Source organism: Phasianus colchicus, chromosome 8 (assembly GCF_987193195.1).
Source record: "Phasianus colchicus chromosome 8, bPhaCol1.hap1.1, whole genome shotgun sequence".
Classification (NCBI taxonomy): Eukaryota; Metazoa; Chordata; class Aves; order Galliformes; family Phasianidae; genus Phasianus; species Phasianus colchicus.
The window spans coordinates 7130432-7147542 of record NC_143443.1 but is presented as its reverse complement, the minus strand read 5'-3'; the positions used below and the strand labels follow the sequence as shown (position 1 = coordinate 7147542).

The 17111-nt window shown below is 41.6% G+C and overlaps 2 protein-coding genes across 12 annotated transcripts in view; both read right to left on the bottom strand.

The window, feature by feature from the left end:
* Positions 1–14922, bottom strand: part of LOC149917000 (uncharacterized) — a 96727-nt gene extending 81805 nt beyond the window's left edge. The window contains exons 1-2 of the mRNA XM_090144812.1: positions 14853–14922; positions 11071–11246 (exon numbers count right to left, since the gene is read on the bottom strand). Coding sequence (XP_090000938.1) covers positions 11071–11189 — 119 coding nt within the window. The 5' untranslated portion in view covers positions 11190–11246; positions 14853–14922. The remainder of the gene's footprint in view (positions 1–11070; positions 11247–14852) is intronic.
* Positions 14923–15450: 528 nt separating this feature from the next.
* The window catches only part of GRID1 (glutamate ionotropic receptor delta type subunit 1), a 574706-nt gene continuing 573045 nt past the window's right edge, over positions 15451–17111 (bottom strand). For 4 of the 11 annotated variants that reach the window (XM_090144796.1, XM_090144800.1, XM_090144801.1 and 1 more), the window contains exon 15: positions 15451–16151. In XM_090144796.1, the coding sequence (XP_090000922.1) occupies positions 15723–16151 (429 nt within the window). In that variant the 3' untranslated portion in view covers positions 15451–15722. The remainder of the gene's footprint in view (positions 16152–17111) is intronic. The other 7 variants (XM_090144797.1, XM_090144798.1, XM_090144799.1 and 4 more) reach the window with 5 other exon arrangements.

Sequence of the window (17111 nt, the reverse complement as noted above, 5' to 3'; positions counted from 1 at the left end):
TGAAACCTCTGTTTGTACAATCCTCTGGGGGCATTTTTGTTTCTTTTACAGAGAAATTGGCTTTTTAACATTTAAGAGCCATGATAACTCATGATACTCTATCTGCTATCTCCATGCTGCAGATGGCTGTTTTCTTACAGTTTCCATCCTGTGGAATTACGATGGCTGTGGCTCTGAGTCCCCTAGAAGCCAAAACTTCACAGCCAACACAGAAATCTATTCAGCATCATGACTAAAAATAAAGATCTGTCAACCATTCCCTCCTTGGTGTCTATGCATTAACCTGGAGGGTCACCTTTGTTACTTCTACAGCACTCTTCATTTCCTTGCAGCACCTCTTCAGCTACTGATTAACTAGTCTTCTCTGCTTACTCTCACTGCATTTTTCCAACAAGGAAAAAAAGCAGCAATCTTGGTTACTTCAACAGTGATGAGATATGTGCAAGTTAAACAGATGGAAGGAAACAATTTTTAGGCCACTCACACTGGAGAAGTAAACTTGGCCAAATTCTGGCAGGTGTGTATCAGAACTGACTTCCCCAGTTATAGAGAAACTCTGATCAAAAATTTGGCTAATTATACAGCAGATATACTGTAAATAATTCACTATTTCATTTATTTCTGCAAAGAAGAAGAGTCAGATTATATTCTAAAAAAAAAATAAAATAAAAAAATAAAAATCTCACAACAGTATCCTTTCTATTGTCCAAAGGAGCTTTCTGCATACTTCAGCTTCACAGGATGAACTCCATTTCAAAAGACGGCCTTTGCAGAAGACTGAAGTTTGGATACACTAAAACTAACTTAATCTTACCCAGGTCCTTATCAGAAACTTCATAAAAATCATTTTTCTTCCCTTCATTTTAACCATTCTATTTATAGCCTGCTTTTATCTACAGATTTCACATTTCATAGATTTAACACTTGTTTAGATAAGCCATGGTGTCCCATGGTGCGATTTAAGCCCCAAAACTTCTTCATAAATCAGCTCAGATCCATGAATGTCAGCGTGACCTAGCAATAGGGCATTTTAGGAGTGGCTAAATAAGGTGGTAGGACAGAGCAAAGAGTGGCTAGCACATCTCAAGCCAAAAGCCATTCCACTGCACTAAGTCCTTCATAAACATTTAGTGATGGACTCAACCAAACAAATGGGAAGATTGGCATTTCATAAAAGGCCAAATATCAGAACAGCAATGCCAAATACGGCACGTGTCATTAAGTACCCCCTTGCTTGGGGGAAATGAGCATTGTTAAGTGACACAGCTGCAGTTGTTCCCACTGGCTCTGGAGGTATCTCAGGCATCAGACCAGCTCTGATTCATGGTTCCTGCACACACTCCCACACAGGTTCCCAGGGCAGCCAGGTTTGCTGCTACCAGCCAAAAGGCAACACAGGGTCAGCAGTAGCAGATTTTGGTTAGAGCGAGATAGAGCTGTTCACCTGCAGCAGCTGTGGGAAAATGCCCCCATCCTATTTGTGATGCCAATAACATTTATTGTGATCACAAAAGAGACTGACCTGTGCCTCCAAAAGGGAAAGGGCTTCTTTCTTCAAGATGTGACCAAAAAGTTAGCATTCTTGGCTGCTTGGCACCTAGATAGATGGCTTTAGCTTTCGGAGAGCTGCATGAGGATAAGGAGAAGGCAGCAGCTGTAAACTGCTCCCAGCTGAATTCAAGTCTGAGTCAGACTAAGTGGCAGACAGGGTTCTGGCTCCTTATCCTGCCCAGCAAAGAGCAGTTACAGGAATTAAACTATGGAGAGGGCACTTTGGTTTTCATTTGGAGTGGGAGATAGTTCCAAGCTCCCCCTCCTCAATAACGTTTACAGCAGGGTGGGCAATGTTAGCTGCATCTCAACTAGAAGAATTTGGTGACTAAGCAAGAGAGGCAAAAGGGCAATTCCTGATATTCTAGAACTGAGCATTACATTTTACTAGAAATTATTTGTCTTCAATCAGAAATGCTGGTGCACCACTTTTTTTTTTTTTTTAAACAAATAGAAATATCTTGCTTATAAAACAGTAAGAAAGGTTTTACCCTAAACCGGTTAACAAAGAAAATGTTAGCAGGATCTATACACTTAGTCTATGCCAGCACAAGAGTCTGAAAGATAGAAAAGGCAGGGAGGGGAAGAGAAACTTCAAATCCAAGCAGCTTAAGGACATCAAGCATGTTTTCCAGCTGCTCAAACTTCCAACAACATCCAACAAAAACTCCTGCTGCAGGATGACCAGCACGGGACACCAGTGCAGCCTGCCCTTGGCTCTGCCTCAGTGCCCTCAGCCACTCCTGGCTCAGCAGCACAAAGTGAAGGGAGGTTCTGATCCAGCTGGAAATCCAAGGGACACAAAAGGGCCATTGCCTTGCCTGCTCCTCATGGGGACCTCCATACAGCACTAAACCAGCATGTTCCTGCATCACAGTCACTGAAGTCATATAGAATCACATTTTCTCTGCTGCCTTTTTGCATCAAAGTTGTGCAACCCAAACTTCCAGTTCTTTAGCTCGGGGTTTAAGCACTGCTCTGGGGACAACCTGTAATCCTCCTCTGTCCCTTCAGTTTGCCATTCCTGCATGCTGACCTGCCTTCCAACACAGGAGTTATCAGGCTTTGATAACAGGAACTTCTGACCGGGCTACCACCTTCACACAGTTGCTTGCCCAACGCGTCAACACCCACAAATGATAAACCCCATCCATACACCACTTAAATCACAACCATTTGTTCCACCCCACAGCCACAAGCCCAACCTCCACAACAGGCACCCACACAGGACTCAGGGCAGCAATCCCACAGCCCTGCCTGCGGCTGCTTGGGGGACAGACAGGCCTTGCTCTTTTCTAGTCCCCTCCTCCCAAATTACAGCTGGATTTATGTAACAAGAGTATACAGGTTGGTGGTGGTGGACAGCAGAACATGAGAATTTTGCACTAACCACAGAGGCTTCTTAGAGAGAAAAAAAAAAATAATAATAATAATAAAAAAAACGATCTTCCCCAACCTGCTGTCCTTTAGAAAGTCACAAAGAACAATCCAGATGGCATAACAAAGGCACACGTTCAAAAATCCTTTGAACCTGTTCAAGTAATTCTTAGCACAACTCAGTTGTTAGGGGATAACAAGAGATCTTTTCTCAGATTAAGAGCAGATTTATCTTTTAGCAACTTCTCTTTTCAAATGATGAAAAGATAAAACCTGAAGAAGTGGATACAACCGGTCAATTCTCAGAGAAAATGCATTCAGAAGAATTTCTTATCCTTCTAACAGAAAAGAGTCCTTATTTCAGATTCCTACTTCAAAAATAAAGATATCCATTCTCAATGTTGACAGGAAAGCTACTGCTTCCTTTATAGATAAAGAACTGAAAGATGCATCTCAAACAAGCAAAAGAGATACATACATATATATATTTTTTAAGAGACAGATTTATATCAAATATACCATGAAACCATTTGGCTTTGATTATTTAGCGTGAAAGGAAGAAAGGGTTTTGCCACCATACAGAACTAAACATTTCAAATGAACTCTGCCAGAATGTGTCATAACACTTTCAAACGTCTATATTTTACTAATGGATCGGTGATACATCAATTATTGTGTACCAATAACCCAATTAAAAACGCACTCTGAATAAAGGATCTGGCCCAGCTCCAAACCCAGACTATTTAAACAAGCTAATGGAAACATTAGGTGCCAGGCTGCATGTTTTGTTTCCTAATGAAGATAGTATTTGGCTGACACTGAACCAATTTACGTGTAAAAGCCAAACAATTAAAAATATCGCAGATCTAAAACTCAGCTGTTTCACACATGCAAACCAAGCTACCCAACATCAAACAAACTGACACATTCAAACAAGACTGAGCGAGATGCACGTGGCTTGCTAACACACAACTGCACCCAACTACCACATTTCATAGCTGCATACAACAAATACTAACAACCTAAAAATCATAGCAGTTAGGTTACAAACGGCAGATGAAGATTCAAACTATCCTCTTGCCAAAAAGATCGTGGGGCAGACTGCACCCACAAATCATAAAATGGAAGGGATCTTGAAAACCATTTACCTCCAACCCCCTGCTGCAGGCAGAGCTGCCAACCACTAAATCAGCAATCAGATCAGGCTGCCCAGGGCCCCACACAACCTGACCTTGAACACCTCCAGGGATGGGGCACCCAAACCTCTCTGGGTTAATCTGTACCACTCAGCTTGGTATCATCTGCAAACTTGCTGAGGGTGCAGTTCATCCCATAATCTAGGTCACTGATCAAGATGTTGAAGAGCACGAATCCCAAGACAGATCCTTGGGGACACCATGTCTGTGACTGGCCTCTACCTGGACATAGAGCCACTATCCTCTGGCTATTACCATCTGATTTCTGATCCACTGAATGCTTCAGAGCTCAGGCCATTAAAGAGGAAGGGAAATTTTGGGCACCCTTACAATTGCCTTCTATTCTGAAGAAGATGTTCATAATGCACAATAGAGGGGATGCTGAGCATCAGGCTGTGACAAATGTGACATGTGGAGGCTAAAGGTGGATGCTGGATCAGAGATGCAGTTCTGAGGGTGGGGGAAGGTAAGAACCTGCCTGAGGTAGTGACCAATCTGGCACAAGCCCTGCAGTTCCAGCCGTTCAGCCATCCCCAAGTTTCAAGTTCCAGAAGCTGAGAAAGCAAGCCATCATCTTCTCATTTGCAGTGGTGATTATTTTTATGTAAAACCATTAGCACATGGCATTCAAAGGACAAAGCTCCAAATCCTTGCTAAAAACAATTATCCCCAGGCATGGGAATTCAGATTCTAAAAGGCTTTTTGCTTTCCACTATCAGATGGTTTTTCCTTGGTTTTCCTCACTCTTGCCTGCATGAGCACACGCCAGGCAGCAAGCAGAGTGCCCTGGTTAGTTCCTGACAAATCACTGACTCCAGCAGAGGAAGTACTTCATGTGAGCCACAAATGCAGAGAACCCCCACTCCTATAGAAAAGTAAAAGCTTTCACACATGCGAGTACCATAAGAAGAAGAAAGGAGCAATTAGAAAACCGTATTAAACTCAAATGTCTTCAATGGGGACTGCTTAAGCATATGGGAATGACAAGAGGAAAAGAAATTATAATTTAATAATAATAATAATAATAATAATAAAAACATCTTTTAGGGCAGTAACTGAGCCTTCCAGGTCCAGAACATCTTATGCACAAGAATGCCCTCACCTGCAACATCACTAGGGCTTCCTATGAGTAACACACAAATACAGTATCCACCCCATTGGAACAAATGGAATGCTTCTTCACCACCGCTTTTCCTTTCCTCTCCAGATGTTTTTTTCCTTAATTCTAGCTTGTAATATTGTGAAAGCTACTCTCTGTGACTGTCACAAAGACAGGTCAAGCTTCAAGTTAATGTCACAGAAATAGGTGACAGTTTTAGAATCTCTGAAAAAATCTAAGAAGATCAGACTGCAATTTATCCATGCAGACAACAACAGGAAATCCAAGATTCTGCCTGACAGTAAATAACTCTTAGGAATTAAGGCTGAGATCTTGAGACCCTTTTCTTTGGAACACCACTGCTACTCGTCTTCCCCCCAAAACACCACCACGAAAATAAAGAACAAACAAATTAAAACCACCACACAAACATACATACCCCCAAATCACACATGCCACTGTACCAATGCTGTCTTAGAGGTAAAGATGCAAAGAAAAGCCAGAGAAACATTGTACACTTTGTCTCTTGCCCCTCTGAGAAGAAATTAGCATTCTGAACACATACTACAGCAAGAATAAAAATCTAGCTAGAAAGAACAACAATGCATTTTGATTTCAAGGTTTTCAGACAGGAAAAAGGACCACATTTTGCACTGGATTCCTCAAAAAAATGCTCCAGTTTCTCTAACTGATTCACCTTACCAAGATAATTATTTGGGCTTCTGAGGTTATCATACTTCAAATATCCAGTAACTGCAACATAGCAAACAATATTCCTTCCCTTTCCCACTGCATGAGATAACATTGCCTTAGTGTTTACATGCTAAGAAATATAATCTCATTCTAAAGACATATTTATTCAGATAGTGGATACTGTATGAATTATTGAACAAAATTAACCAAAGGAAAAAAAAATACCAACATTAGCACTAACAGATTATTTGTAGAATTTACTTGCAGTTTATTTAATGGTCTCTGCATTAACAGCCCTTGAAATGTACTTTCCCTCTCTACATACATCAGTGAAACCTCTTACAGCGCTGAAAGAGTTCCATTTTAATTTTTTGAACAGTCGGAACCCTTCATGAGCCTTGAAGAGTCTGATACCTATGAGGGTGGGTGTCTCAGAGGAGGTCAGTGTAAGTAACCAGCAAGCGTTGGGAGTCTTTTCATATGAGAAAGGCATCAAGTTAAGCTTCCTTACACACATCAAGACCTTGACCAGATTTACCAAGTATGAAGGGGCGTTGCTGTAACAACCATCAGTTAAAATATATTTTTATAGCACACATTAGATGCTTTCATGCACATGCAGAGGCTTCTTCCAGGAGAAAGTGCCAATGAAAGCCTGAGCGTTCACCCTTATGTGCCCTTATGAACAACACGTTTACTCTTCATATAAAAACAGTGATAACCTAAGACAGAGAAAAGGTGGGAAGCCAAGACATCAGTTTCAGAACTGATCAAAGTTTATAAGAAAACAAAGCAAAAAAAAAAAAAAAAAAAAAAACAAACAAAAAACAACCTTCCACAAACATTGGGTATGGATGGTTAATTCCAGCCCAGACTATAAGCTTTGAAATCTCAATCCGTGCACACGAAGCAACACACTCAACAGTGAGCTGACGTCTGCTTTCATCAGGGACTATCAAAGGGATTCCGTGCAGTTAAGCTCTGAAGTCTCACTGCAATTTAATAGTCTGGAGAATTTAAATGCCTTGGACTCAATCATACAAGCATTTTTTTATTTTTATTTTTTTCCCCTTGCCACCTTGCTGACTATCAGAATACTTTAACCATTTCTTTCCACTGCTGGAAAAAAAAAAAAGAGGAATGACATAGAATCTTATGATTACCATTGCTCATTCTTAACAACGACTTAACTAAAGCCAGCTGAGTAATGCTAATCACTTCTAATTACTTCAAACCAAAAGCAAAGCGTTACTTCGCTGTTTGCGTCTAAGTGCAAACGCTCACCATGCGCAGCTCACTGCGCGGCCACCTCCGCTCCACCTGGCGTTGGTGCAGTGCTGATCCCAATGCTTTGTTCCCCCACGAAAGGAATCACAGATTCCCAAATGTAATGCCTCCCATTTTATGATGTTGTCCCACAGTGTGGTATGGCAGTAGATGTTGAAACCTCCTGCCAATATTTACTTCCATTTTGTTGCTGTGTTGCTGGTCTGGTATTAAATGGGGAGGTTGGTGGCCCTGCCTGTGGCAGGGGGATGGAGATTCATGAGCCTTGAGGTCCCTTCCAACCCTGGCCATGCTGTGATTCTGTGACAGATGGCAGCAGAGGGGCACTCTGACAAAATGGTGTCTAACATGGAAGCGCCTACAAAGCAAAGGGTTGGAATTGAACTCCTCCATATGGAGGAAAAAGTGGCACCCACTGACATTCACTGATGTTTGCTGAATGCTTATGGAGACCAAACAGTTGATGTGAGCACGGAGAGGTGGTGGGTGGCATGTTTCAGCAGTGGTAACAGTAGGTCACCTCTGCTAGTGCATGCTACGCTTGTAAAGATCTGCAAGTTCTGGTTCATCACTGGCAAAGATACAAAGCTAATGGTGTTGGGGGGATTAAAAAAAGTTTTGTTTTTTTTTTTTTGTAGGTGAGAATTTGTTCTATCACACAGTGCTCTTCGTGCCTGTTCTAATTTCTACGGAAACAAATATGAGGCATTACTTTTGGAGCAGCTTATATTTATGCAGCCCAAGCAAGTCCTCTTTACACAGCACAGCCCAGGCAAACCAAAAGGTTGGACTAGACCATGGGTGTCCAACCCCAACCCATTCCCACCATGCCTACTAACCACATCCCTCAGTGCCACATCTCCATGATTCTTGAACACCCCCAGGGACAGTGACTGCACCTCCTCCTTGGGCAGCCTGTGCCAACGCATCACCACTCATTCTGAGAAGTTGTTTTCCTAATAGCCAATTTAAGTGTCCCCTGGCACAATTTAAGGCCGTTACCTCTCATCCTGCTGCTGTACCCTGGGAAAAAGAGATCAACCTCCATCTCACTACAACCTCCTTTCAGGCAGTTGTAGAGAGTGGTAAAATCTCCCCTGAGCCTCCTCTTCATGAGACTGAACAATCCCAGTTCCCCTAGCCTCTCCTCATAAGACCTTCACAGCTTTGTTGCCTTTCTCAGGACATGCTCTAGGACCTCAGTGTAGCCCACAGCTTCTCATGGTTATATCACCCCAGAGGGCCACATCTTCCTGTCAGAGGTCCCTTTCTCCCTCCTGTCTTAGCAGTTCCACCTCCATTTTCTGGCCATATCTCAGTCATGAGATAACATATGCCCTTCATCCCCCAAACATAGCATCTGCTGCATTCAAGATGTAGTCCTCTAGTTTCCAAGAACAGTAGGACCTGCCTCACAACACACCTTTGTGGTCTCAGTCTCCGATTACTCCCAGTTGCTAAATGCAACACAGCTGCATTCCAGAGTAAAATAGGGTTTATTAAGGCACTGAATTGATAGCTTCATATTCTTCCATGGCAGACAAGCACATGGACAAACAGCCCTCGTTGATCTAAATGCTCTGCAGAAGCTCTATTTCAAAGCATATGTTTCTCTACTTGATGCTTTGAAACACAAGTGACAAGATAACACCAGGCATGCAAATGTGCAAGAGAAAACTGCTGTCCTGCTTTAAGTGCGCATTTCCCTGTCAAAAAACTGGACAAACACTGAACAGCTGATCACAGCCAAGACAAGGAGTGCCACCAAAAAGCTGCCCAGGCCCTGGACATCAGACTCACAGCCCAGCCTACATTGTATGCCAGGATCAGCCAGACCTGAGCTTCCCATCTAGCATCACCTGGATGTTAGGAAACCTCTCCATTAAATAAGAAGCGTATGCAGCTACCTACAGAGGCCCACTGCCCTGCTGCATACCCCACTGAAGTCTCACTTGAGCCCCTTCCTTATTTTATTCTCAGGCTCTCCATCCTTGCTGAGGAGCACTTCCCATGCTCGCTCTTCTGGGATCCTTATTGAAGTTCTGAGACCAACTCTCATCCCCATTTCCCAGTCTGGTCACCAGCAGTCAGGGGACACAACATCAGGCAGTTAGCCAGGATGTGGGACAATGTTACAGAGCTGCAGTCACATCCTTTAGACCCTCAATTTGTAAATAAAACTGCCTTCATAGACTGAAACAGCACTTCTCTTAGATAGGGAAACATTTCTTTATCTGCTGAGATCTATTTGCAAGCATGCATTTCAGTGGCCTGGAATATTTTACTTTTGATAAGTATTTATTTTCTTATGGGTTTAATCCAGTATAAGGCACATAGAAAGCACATTAAACAGAACGCATGTCTTTCTCCTGCTGCTTTATAGAAAACATACATAAATCTCTCTCAGATTCACTGTCATGCCAGTTTGCTCTTTAGCTGCAAACCTCACCTGAAATTCTGGGCTCCTTCATGCTAGAGTTAATCACCAGGAAAATATTTCCCTTAGAAAATAACACACTTATATATTTTTTTTTAAATAAGGGAAAAATTGAATTATAGCAGCTTTAAGTTATTTTCTCTGCTGAATGGGTAGCATTTTCGAGTCCAAAAGCAGACGGATAATCAGGTAAAACTGCTTTAAAATCTCAGGTCCCACATCCTATTACACACAGCTACAGCATTAAAACAAAAATAAAAAGGTGCTTTCTTTATTTTGAAAACAATTTGGGACATGTTGTGCTATGATTTGTAGCTTCCCACCTGGAACCATTCAGGTTTCCAAAGCATGGTTACTTATAGTGTATTACTATTCAGAAACTGTCTCCTGTCCCAGCCAGGCACTCCAGCAGTTGAACAATTAGCAAAACACGCAAATAATCTGCCCTCCACCATATTTGCTTGATTTTCTTCCCTACCCAGCTACTTGCCACGTCTGTATTCACCTATGATGGTATTTATCCTCCTCCTCCCCTATTAATAGAGATCAAAACAATTAGAAAGTTTACTACCCTTAAAACTACAGAGCTTCATAAGCTATGGTAAAGAAACTGAACAATTACAGATATCCTAGAGGTCTTCCACTATGACATACAAAAGAAAAGGGGGGAAAGACAAAACACTTTACTGATGATGGTTGCACCCCTCTACCATAACATATTAATCAACCTCTAAACAAGTTAGCTCTGAGCAGCTCCACTGGGAGTGGGGGGAAAAGTCACTTCAGCAGTACCTGAGAACGCTACAGTTAAAAAGGCTAAAGATCCACTTAAGAACCTTGACTTTAAACATCAAAAAGTACAAAAGCCATAATGAGTCTGAAGCCCTACACACCTCGCACTCGTGTTGTTAGGTACCTTATGAGCATGGAGAGCCACATCTCTGAAATGCTTCCCTCCAGCGTGAAGATCAGTAAAACAGCACGCTTCACCCAACACCATGCAACACAACTACAACTAAACCACACTCCCTGGGGCTGGAGGCTTATGGGCAGCTCAGCACAGCTCATTATTCCCAGCTGAGAGTGAGCCAGCCAGCAGGGTGCAATCCTGCAAACAGCCCACAGCTGGCTCAGGGACACCTCACTCATCAGAGCTCATTTCCCCCAGCTGAGAGAAAGTCGAGCCAAAAAACCTGGCACTGCCAGTCACATAATTTCAGCTTTAAATAATATAACAACTGCTTCTGGTAGAACAAAAGCTGTTTTTATTTGTTTCCTAAAAGTTAAGAAAATAATAATTAACTGAGGCAACTGCTTGTATGATGGAATCTATGCTTCTGATACAGGAATAGAGCTTTGCTAGACATTTAAGATAGATGAGTTGTAACCACCCTTTCCTCCCTCCCCCCTCACCACACGTCCATTTTTACCTTGTTCTTTGCTTCTCTTCACTGTTTTCTTCTACCTTTCTCCTTGCGTTTCCCAGGGTTGCAATAGGGTGTAGATTATTTTGGAAAGTTTCCAACAGTGTCCCCCAAATTTGTTGCATTTAGTTCTTTGTCACTATTTAGCTGCTCGTTACATAAGTTCCACTCAGCAAAGCAAACTAAAATAAAATCAAATAAAAGGGTCTGAGCACTGTGGTTGCTGTACCTTGGTTTCCTTGGAAAGGAAGGCTGCCACCAAGCCAGCAGCTTGTAACCTCTCTTAGAGAAGAGATATGCCTAAACTTGAACAGGTTTTAAAATAAATTTGTTTTCTAAGCTGTTTTAGCTAACAGTTCAAATTCAAATCCATGTTAAGTGCTCAACATCATCATGCTAATGTAAGATCCTCTTTCAGGTACATTTTCATTTCTGAGGCTCTCAAAACATTTCCCTTTCCAGAGCTAGCACTGAATACAAGTTCATAGGAAGAGTGCTGGCAGTCCGACCATTAAGAGCCAAAGCCTGGCAGGTCCTTTCACTGGAAGGGTTGTTGGCTTACACAGGTGAGAACCCAGGCCTAAATATTCTATCAGTAGGCTGAGAGAAAGTGAGATGTTTTGCTGAGCCTTCATCTACAGTGCAGCAGTGGCAGGTTACCAAAGCAAGGCAGGTGGTGGGAGTTTCACTTTGCAAGCCAAGTATCACATACATGTATGTAGTTGTAACTCAGCATTTAAACATTCTATCAAGCTTCAACTCTGAAATTAAAAAGCACAATTACTATATTTTTTCCATTGCGATAGAAAAAACATGACATACTACTAAGAAATAATAGCAATGCATCCTTCAAATTGCGAGCAGATTGCAAGCAAATAGAAGAAACGGAGTCACATTTTTGTATGAAAATATAGTTATTTCTAAACTAATGGATAAATAGAACAAGACGCACTACAAGTGCTGTGCCACAGATGTCACTTTCGCAGAAGTTCATCAGCAAAAGAGCGCGATAAAAGGGAAAGTATAGGCACTCAATTTCCATTTCTTGTACAGTCATCTTTGCAATGTAAACATCCTGGAGGATCTGGAATATTTGGGATCAGACATTATTCTTCTTTTTAAGCACACTAAGAGGGAAGTACTGTTTGAAAATCAAGGGTGCAGCTTGGTCTTCAAAGCTTTCAGGAATTTCTGCATTTTTTTCTACTTGCCAGCTACTAAAAGGGAAAGGTCAGATCTGCAAGTGGTGTAAACAAGCATAGCTCTGTGAGGGCTTTGAGCTTGTACCCATTTACATCACATGGAAATTACATTTCTCGCTTCATCTGTGAATAACTGTGCATGTATATATATATATATATGCAAGTGTGTGGTGGATACATACTATATAGAAAATGTATGCTTTGATCTGTCAAAATAAAGATATATATTTGAGAAAGGAGATAGAACATGGAAATTATACACTCTGCATTTACTTTTCAAACTGAAAGTTAAGGGAAGGAAGCATTGTTTATGCTCAGGGAGAACCTGGTGATTTGTACATAATAACCTAAAACCAAACTACCACATGAAAAATTTAACAGCTCTCTGCCATGGTTAAGAGGCCCATACTATGACTTGCTAACTTTTATATAAATAATTACTAGGCAGTGCCATAGCCATCATGGATTGCTACTTTAACAGCCTGGACCCTGGTGCAAAGAAGAACTTTCATTGGCTATCTTTAAGCAACTGAATAGCTCCCTGGATTTTTGCAAGCTCACTCACCTGCTTAAAATTAACCATATATTTAGTCTGGTGCCTGCACTGAACTCCATCAGTAATCAGCAAGGCACTTCAACCTGTGCATAAAGCAGCTGCTTCTATAGGGCTTACGCACAGGCTTAAATACTTCTCTGAGTGAGGACAGTGTGGTTTGATGCTGCAAAATCCTGATTGTCTTAGATGTAATCCTGCAGAGCTTTTAAACAAGTCTTTTGTAGCCTATGCATGAAAACCAGTCAGATTCAGCATCATTTATAAGTTAAATCACACTTCCAAACATGGTGGTAAGACTGGGCCAGGAGAAAAATATTGAATATGGAGAATGTTAATCTCCCAAATATACTACCTTCACAATTTGTTCCACAAACGTTGTTCAGTTTAAATTTTTCAGCACTGTGGTTTAGACTACAACGTGAAAAAAAGACTTGATATACTTTGTGAATGCAGTGATGCCTCAACCAAAACAGCATTCCAGTCCCCTGCTCTGAGCCTTGCATGCCCAGGCAGTCAGTGACAAACTTATTTGCTACATCATGGGCAGCAGCAGCTGTGCTGCTGTGCACCGGGGGCTCACTGTGGCTCCTTGTTGTTCAGAGGGGAGGCTGTGGCCAAGCAGCTCAGGGGATGCTAGGAATGAAGGTGATGGCCAAGCACCTGCTCCAACCAAGCTCTAGCTCGTATGCTTGCAGCTATGCATCTCCTTGCACCTCTTCAGAAATCTTAAATTAGGAATAAAAAAAAAAGAGAGATTTTTTTCCAATGCAGACAGTTGCGTGCTCTCTTCTTTGCATCTTTGCAGACAGCTAGGAGTGCACGGCTTTCTTGCTCAGCTTGTTCTGCTATAACAAACTGGTGCCTGTGCATGGAAGGTAGAAAAGTCAGAAGAAGAAATATCTATCTTTTCTTGTGGCCAGAATAGGAGGAAAAAATACAACAAAAGAGGGAGGAAAAAAAATCCCAGGCTTGTGTGGGCCAAGTGTCTAAATGGCATAAATCCTGTCAGCTGACTACAGCATAACTCATTTTTAATTAGTTTGTGGCAAATAGCGCTATTTGTGCCAGGCTGCACAACTGTGCTGTGTTCCTGAGGAACCACACTGACAGCAGAAACAAATGAATCCCTGCAAGAGTCCCCTTCTGGAAGCTCACCATCAATATCCCTCATTTAAATTGCGTGCTGGGTATCCTCTTCTGTGAGACTGCTTTTCTATCCTAGCTTGATTTTTTTCCCCTACTGCCTGAAATATAAATGTAAAAAATTGGGGACTTTTATCTTATAAATATACCTGTTGATTAATAATACAAATCAAATTGGGAGTGATCAATGAAATATTTACATATCCAAAAGCCTGACCTAGATTGCCTGCTGATTTTCTGCGGACGGGACTGCATTTTTCCCTCTGTTCAAACAGACTTTCACCTTAATGTAGGCTGTGATTCTGCTGCGCTGAGACCTACAGCCTTTTCCAAATAGCAGCATTCTAATTAATTGGAGAAATCCTGCTACAGAGGGAACCTGCAACCTAGCCATATGGATATGAGAAGATATTAAATTATCCCAATTCTGAAAGTTATTGATTGTCTATTAGCAACAGTGGGCTAATGGGGAATCAGTTATTTTGACCATTAGAATTACTATTTGGGAATGAAACAATGTGTTTTGGTTTTGCTTTTTTTTTTTTGTCCTATGAAATGGCACTGGTAACATTTGCAGAATCAAACATCAAATTAGCTACACATGCTGCTTTATCTTTGTCTTTTGATTGTGTTTCACGGACAAAAAAAAAAACCCCAAAACCTTTTAATGGCCACTTCTACCAATATTATAGGTATGGCCATTAACATTTTTCTCTTTATAAAATCAGTGAGAAGAAAAAGCAGAGTTGTGCTTGTAGTCATGAGCTTAGCCTTGTCATTCAGGGATATAACTTCAGCTGCAAGCGTTACATCCATTATGCAGCAAATTCCTTGAAATCTTAAGAAAGGAACAGCACCAGAGGGCACAGTCACTGCAGTGCCATTACCTCCTGCCTGCTCAAGCTCTCCCTTCTCTCAGTCCTTTCAGCCACTGGTTACTCTCCTTTTGCATTCGTCTACATAAGATAAAAAAAAAAGAGCTGATCAGTTTTTTCTTAACGGCTTTACCCATAATCAGAAACTTGTTTCTTATCAAAGCATTTATATATATGAAATATATATGCTATACGACATATATATTTTATATACATATATAGCAAAACATAGATTAAATAAGAAGATCCACACAGCACAGTACACATGAAAAACATAATTCCATAATCCTGTGCTTAAACTTAAGAACTGCATGGATGTCTAAATCCTTGTCAGTAAGCAAAAGTTCATTTTCATCACTTGTTGGGTTTTAGCTGTAATTCAGGTTTAAAACATTTGCTACCACTGTTCTAGTACCAGGTGCTAAACTCTCTGAAAGAATTGCCAACAATAGGATTCTAGGGAAAGGAGAGGTCTGAGCACGGTGAACCTTTCTGGCAAGAAATGGATAAAATTTGCTCTGAAAACAAAAAGAACAGGAAGGGAATACATGTTGAAATCCACAGAAAAAATAATGTACGTCCCTCAGTCCCAGTAACTGGTCTTCTTTGGCACTTGAGAACGATCACAAGTAGTTTGCCTTTTTATTCATATAGAACAAAATTTACAAAGTCATTCATACATTTTTGTTTTTTTTTTTTCTTTTGTTTTTTACTGACTTCGAAAATTGGGAATATTCAAAATACACTTTTACCCCACTTCATTCTTTCATTATTTACACTTATATACAAGAAAAATGTAAGAGTTTCTTTGCTTTTTTTTTTTTGTTTTGTTTTTAATTTTGTATTAAAAAGCTCTGCTGGTTGTGTTACTGTTTGTTTTCATCAAATGGATGTTCCGTGAGAGGGCTCCATTGCTTCTGGAATGACTCCCCCCGGCACAGACTGAAATGACATAGGGATTGGGGTTTTCACGGGGCTCTGACGAAATAGTCCTCCATTTGGCGACCTGTGTTTACACTGTATGGAGGGCATGGTGGCCGAGCTGCTCAGGGGCAGTGGCAGGTTGCTGCCAGAGGCAGCTGTGAGTGTCCTGCTGGCACCATGAGTTGTCTGTTCTGGTAAAAAGGTGGTGACAGAAAGTTGCGTGTTCTGGTATTCGCGTACCGGCTCCAGGGTCTGAGCTGGTTGCATGCCACCGATCTCCAAGGCTGAGATCTCGATGGACGCTGGAGAGATCTGCTTGTGGGCTATATCTTCATCGATTAAACTGTTCATGCGTCTATGGACCTGCTCCAGGTTCACTTCTTTATCCTAGTGAGGAAGAGAACAGAACAATCACTCCAAACGCAACCACCTTTTGTGTCCCACCCCTCCCCCTTTTCTACGTGATGGGAATTGGTGTTTACTCGTTAGATTGCTTTGATGTCATCTGTGCCTATGCAAAACCTCAAATCTCTCCAACGCCTCCAACTGAGAACACGTGCTGAAGAAAATGCCAGTTCAGTTTCAACCTGCAAAGCCCACTTAGGTTCTCAGTATGAAACTCCCTGAAGATAAAACGATGTCTCAGCCAATACATCTTGTAGGCCCAGTACAGCTTAGCACTCTCACATAGCTGAAGCACACTTTCTGAAGATTACAGCAGTGTAATACTGTGCACAGCTTAGCTGGCTCCAGAACATTTGCTTCAATGCACCAAAATCTACCAGCCAGGACTTATGGTGGTGAAGAAATTTTCCTTAACCAGCAGGGAGCACTGTGTCACCTACCTGGCAAGATCTATGGACCTCCCAGAATGGCATTAAGATGGAGACCTGCTCTTGGAGCCCTGGCAGGGGAGCATTCATTTGTGAATTGAACAGTTGTGGGATCAGCTACAAGCTGTCTGTCGCTTTGGCATCTCATCTGGTAAGAGTTTACATCTGTTTTCAGTGTTTGGGAAAGCAGCCCCAGTCTTTAGGAAATGCATCACTGACTGTCCTTGAGAATGAGGCATCTAAGGCTCCCAGAGTGGTCTTGTCAAGGGACTTTTGGCACCAACTGCCAGCATTTTAGCTTCCCAGAGGAAACAAGGCCAAAAAAGTTGTCTTTAAAACTTGAAGTAGCAAAGACCTACAATGGGCTTTTATCACCTCAGTGCGGCATGCAGGATGTCCCAAATGGAAAACAACCAAACTGGCAGAGTAAAGCCAACCACCTGGGATGTTATATGACTGAATTTTAATAGCTAGCAGTCTATAAAATAAAAAGGTATTGTATCATTTCTCTATA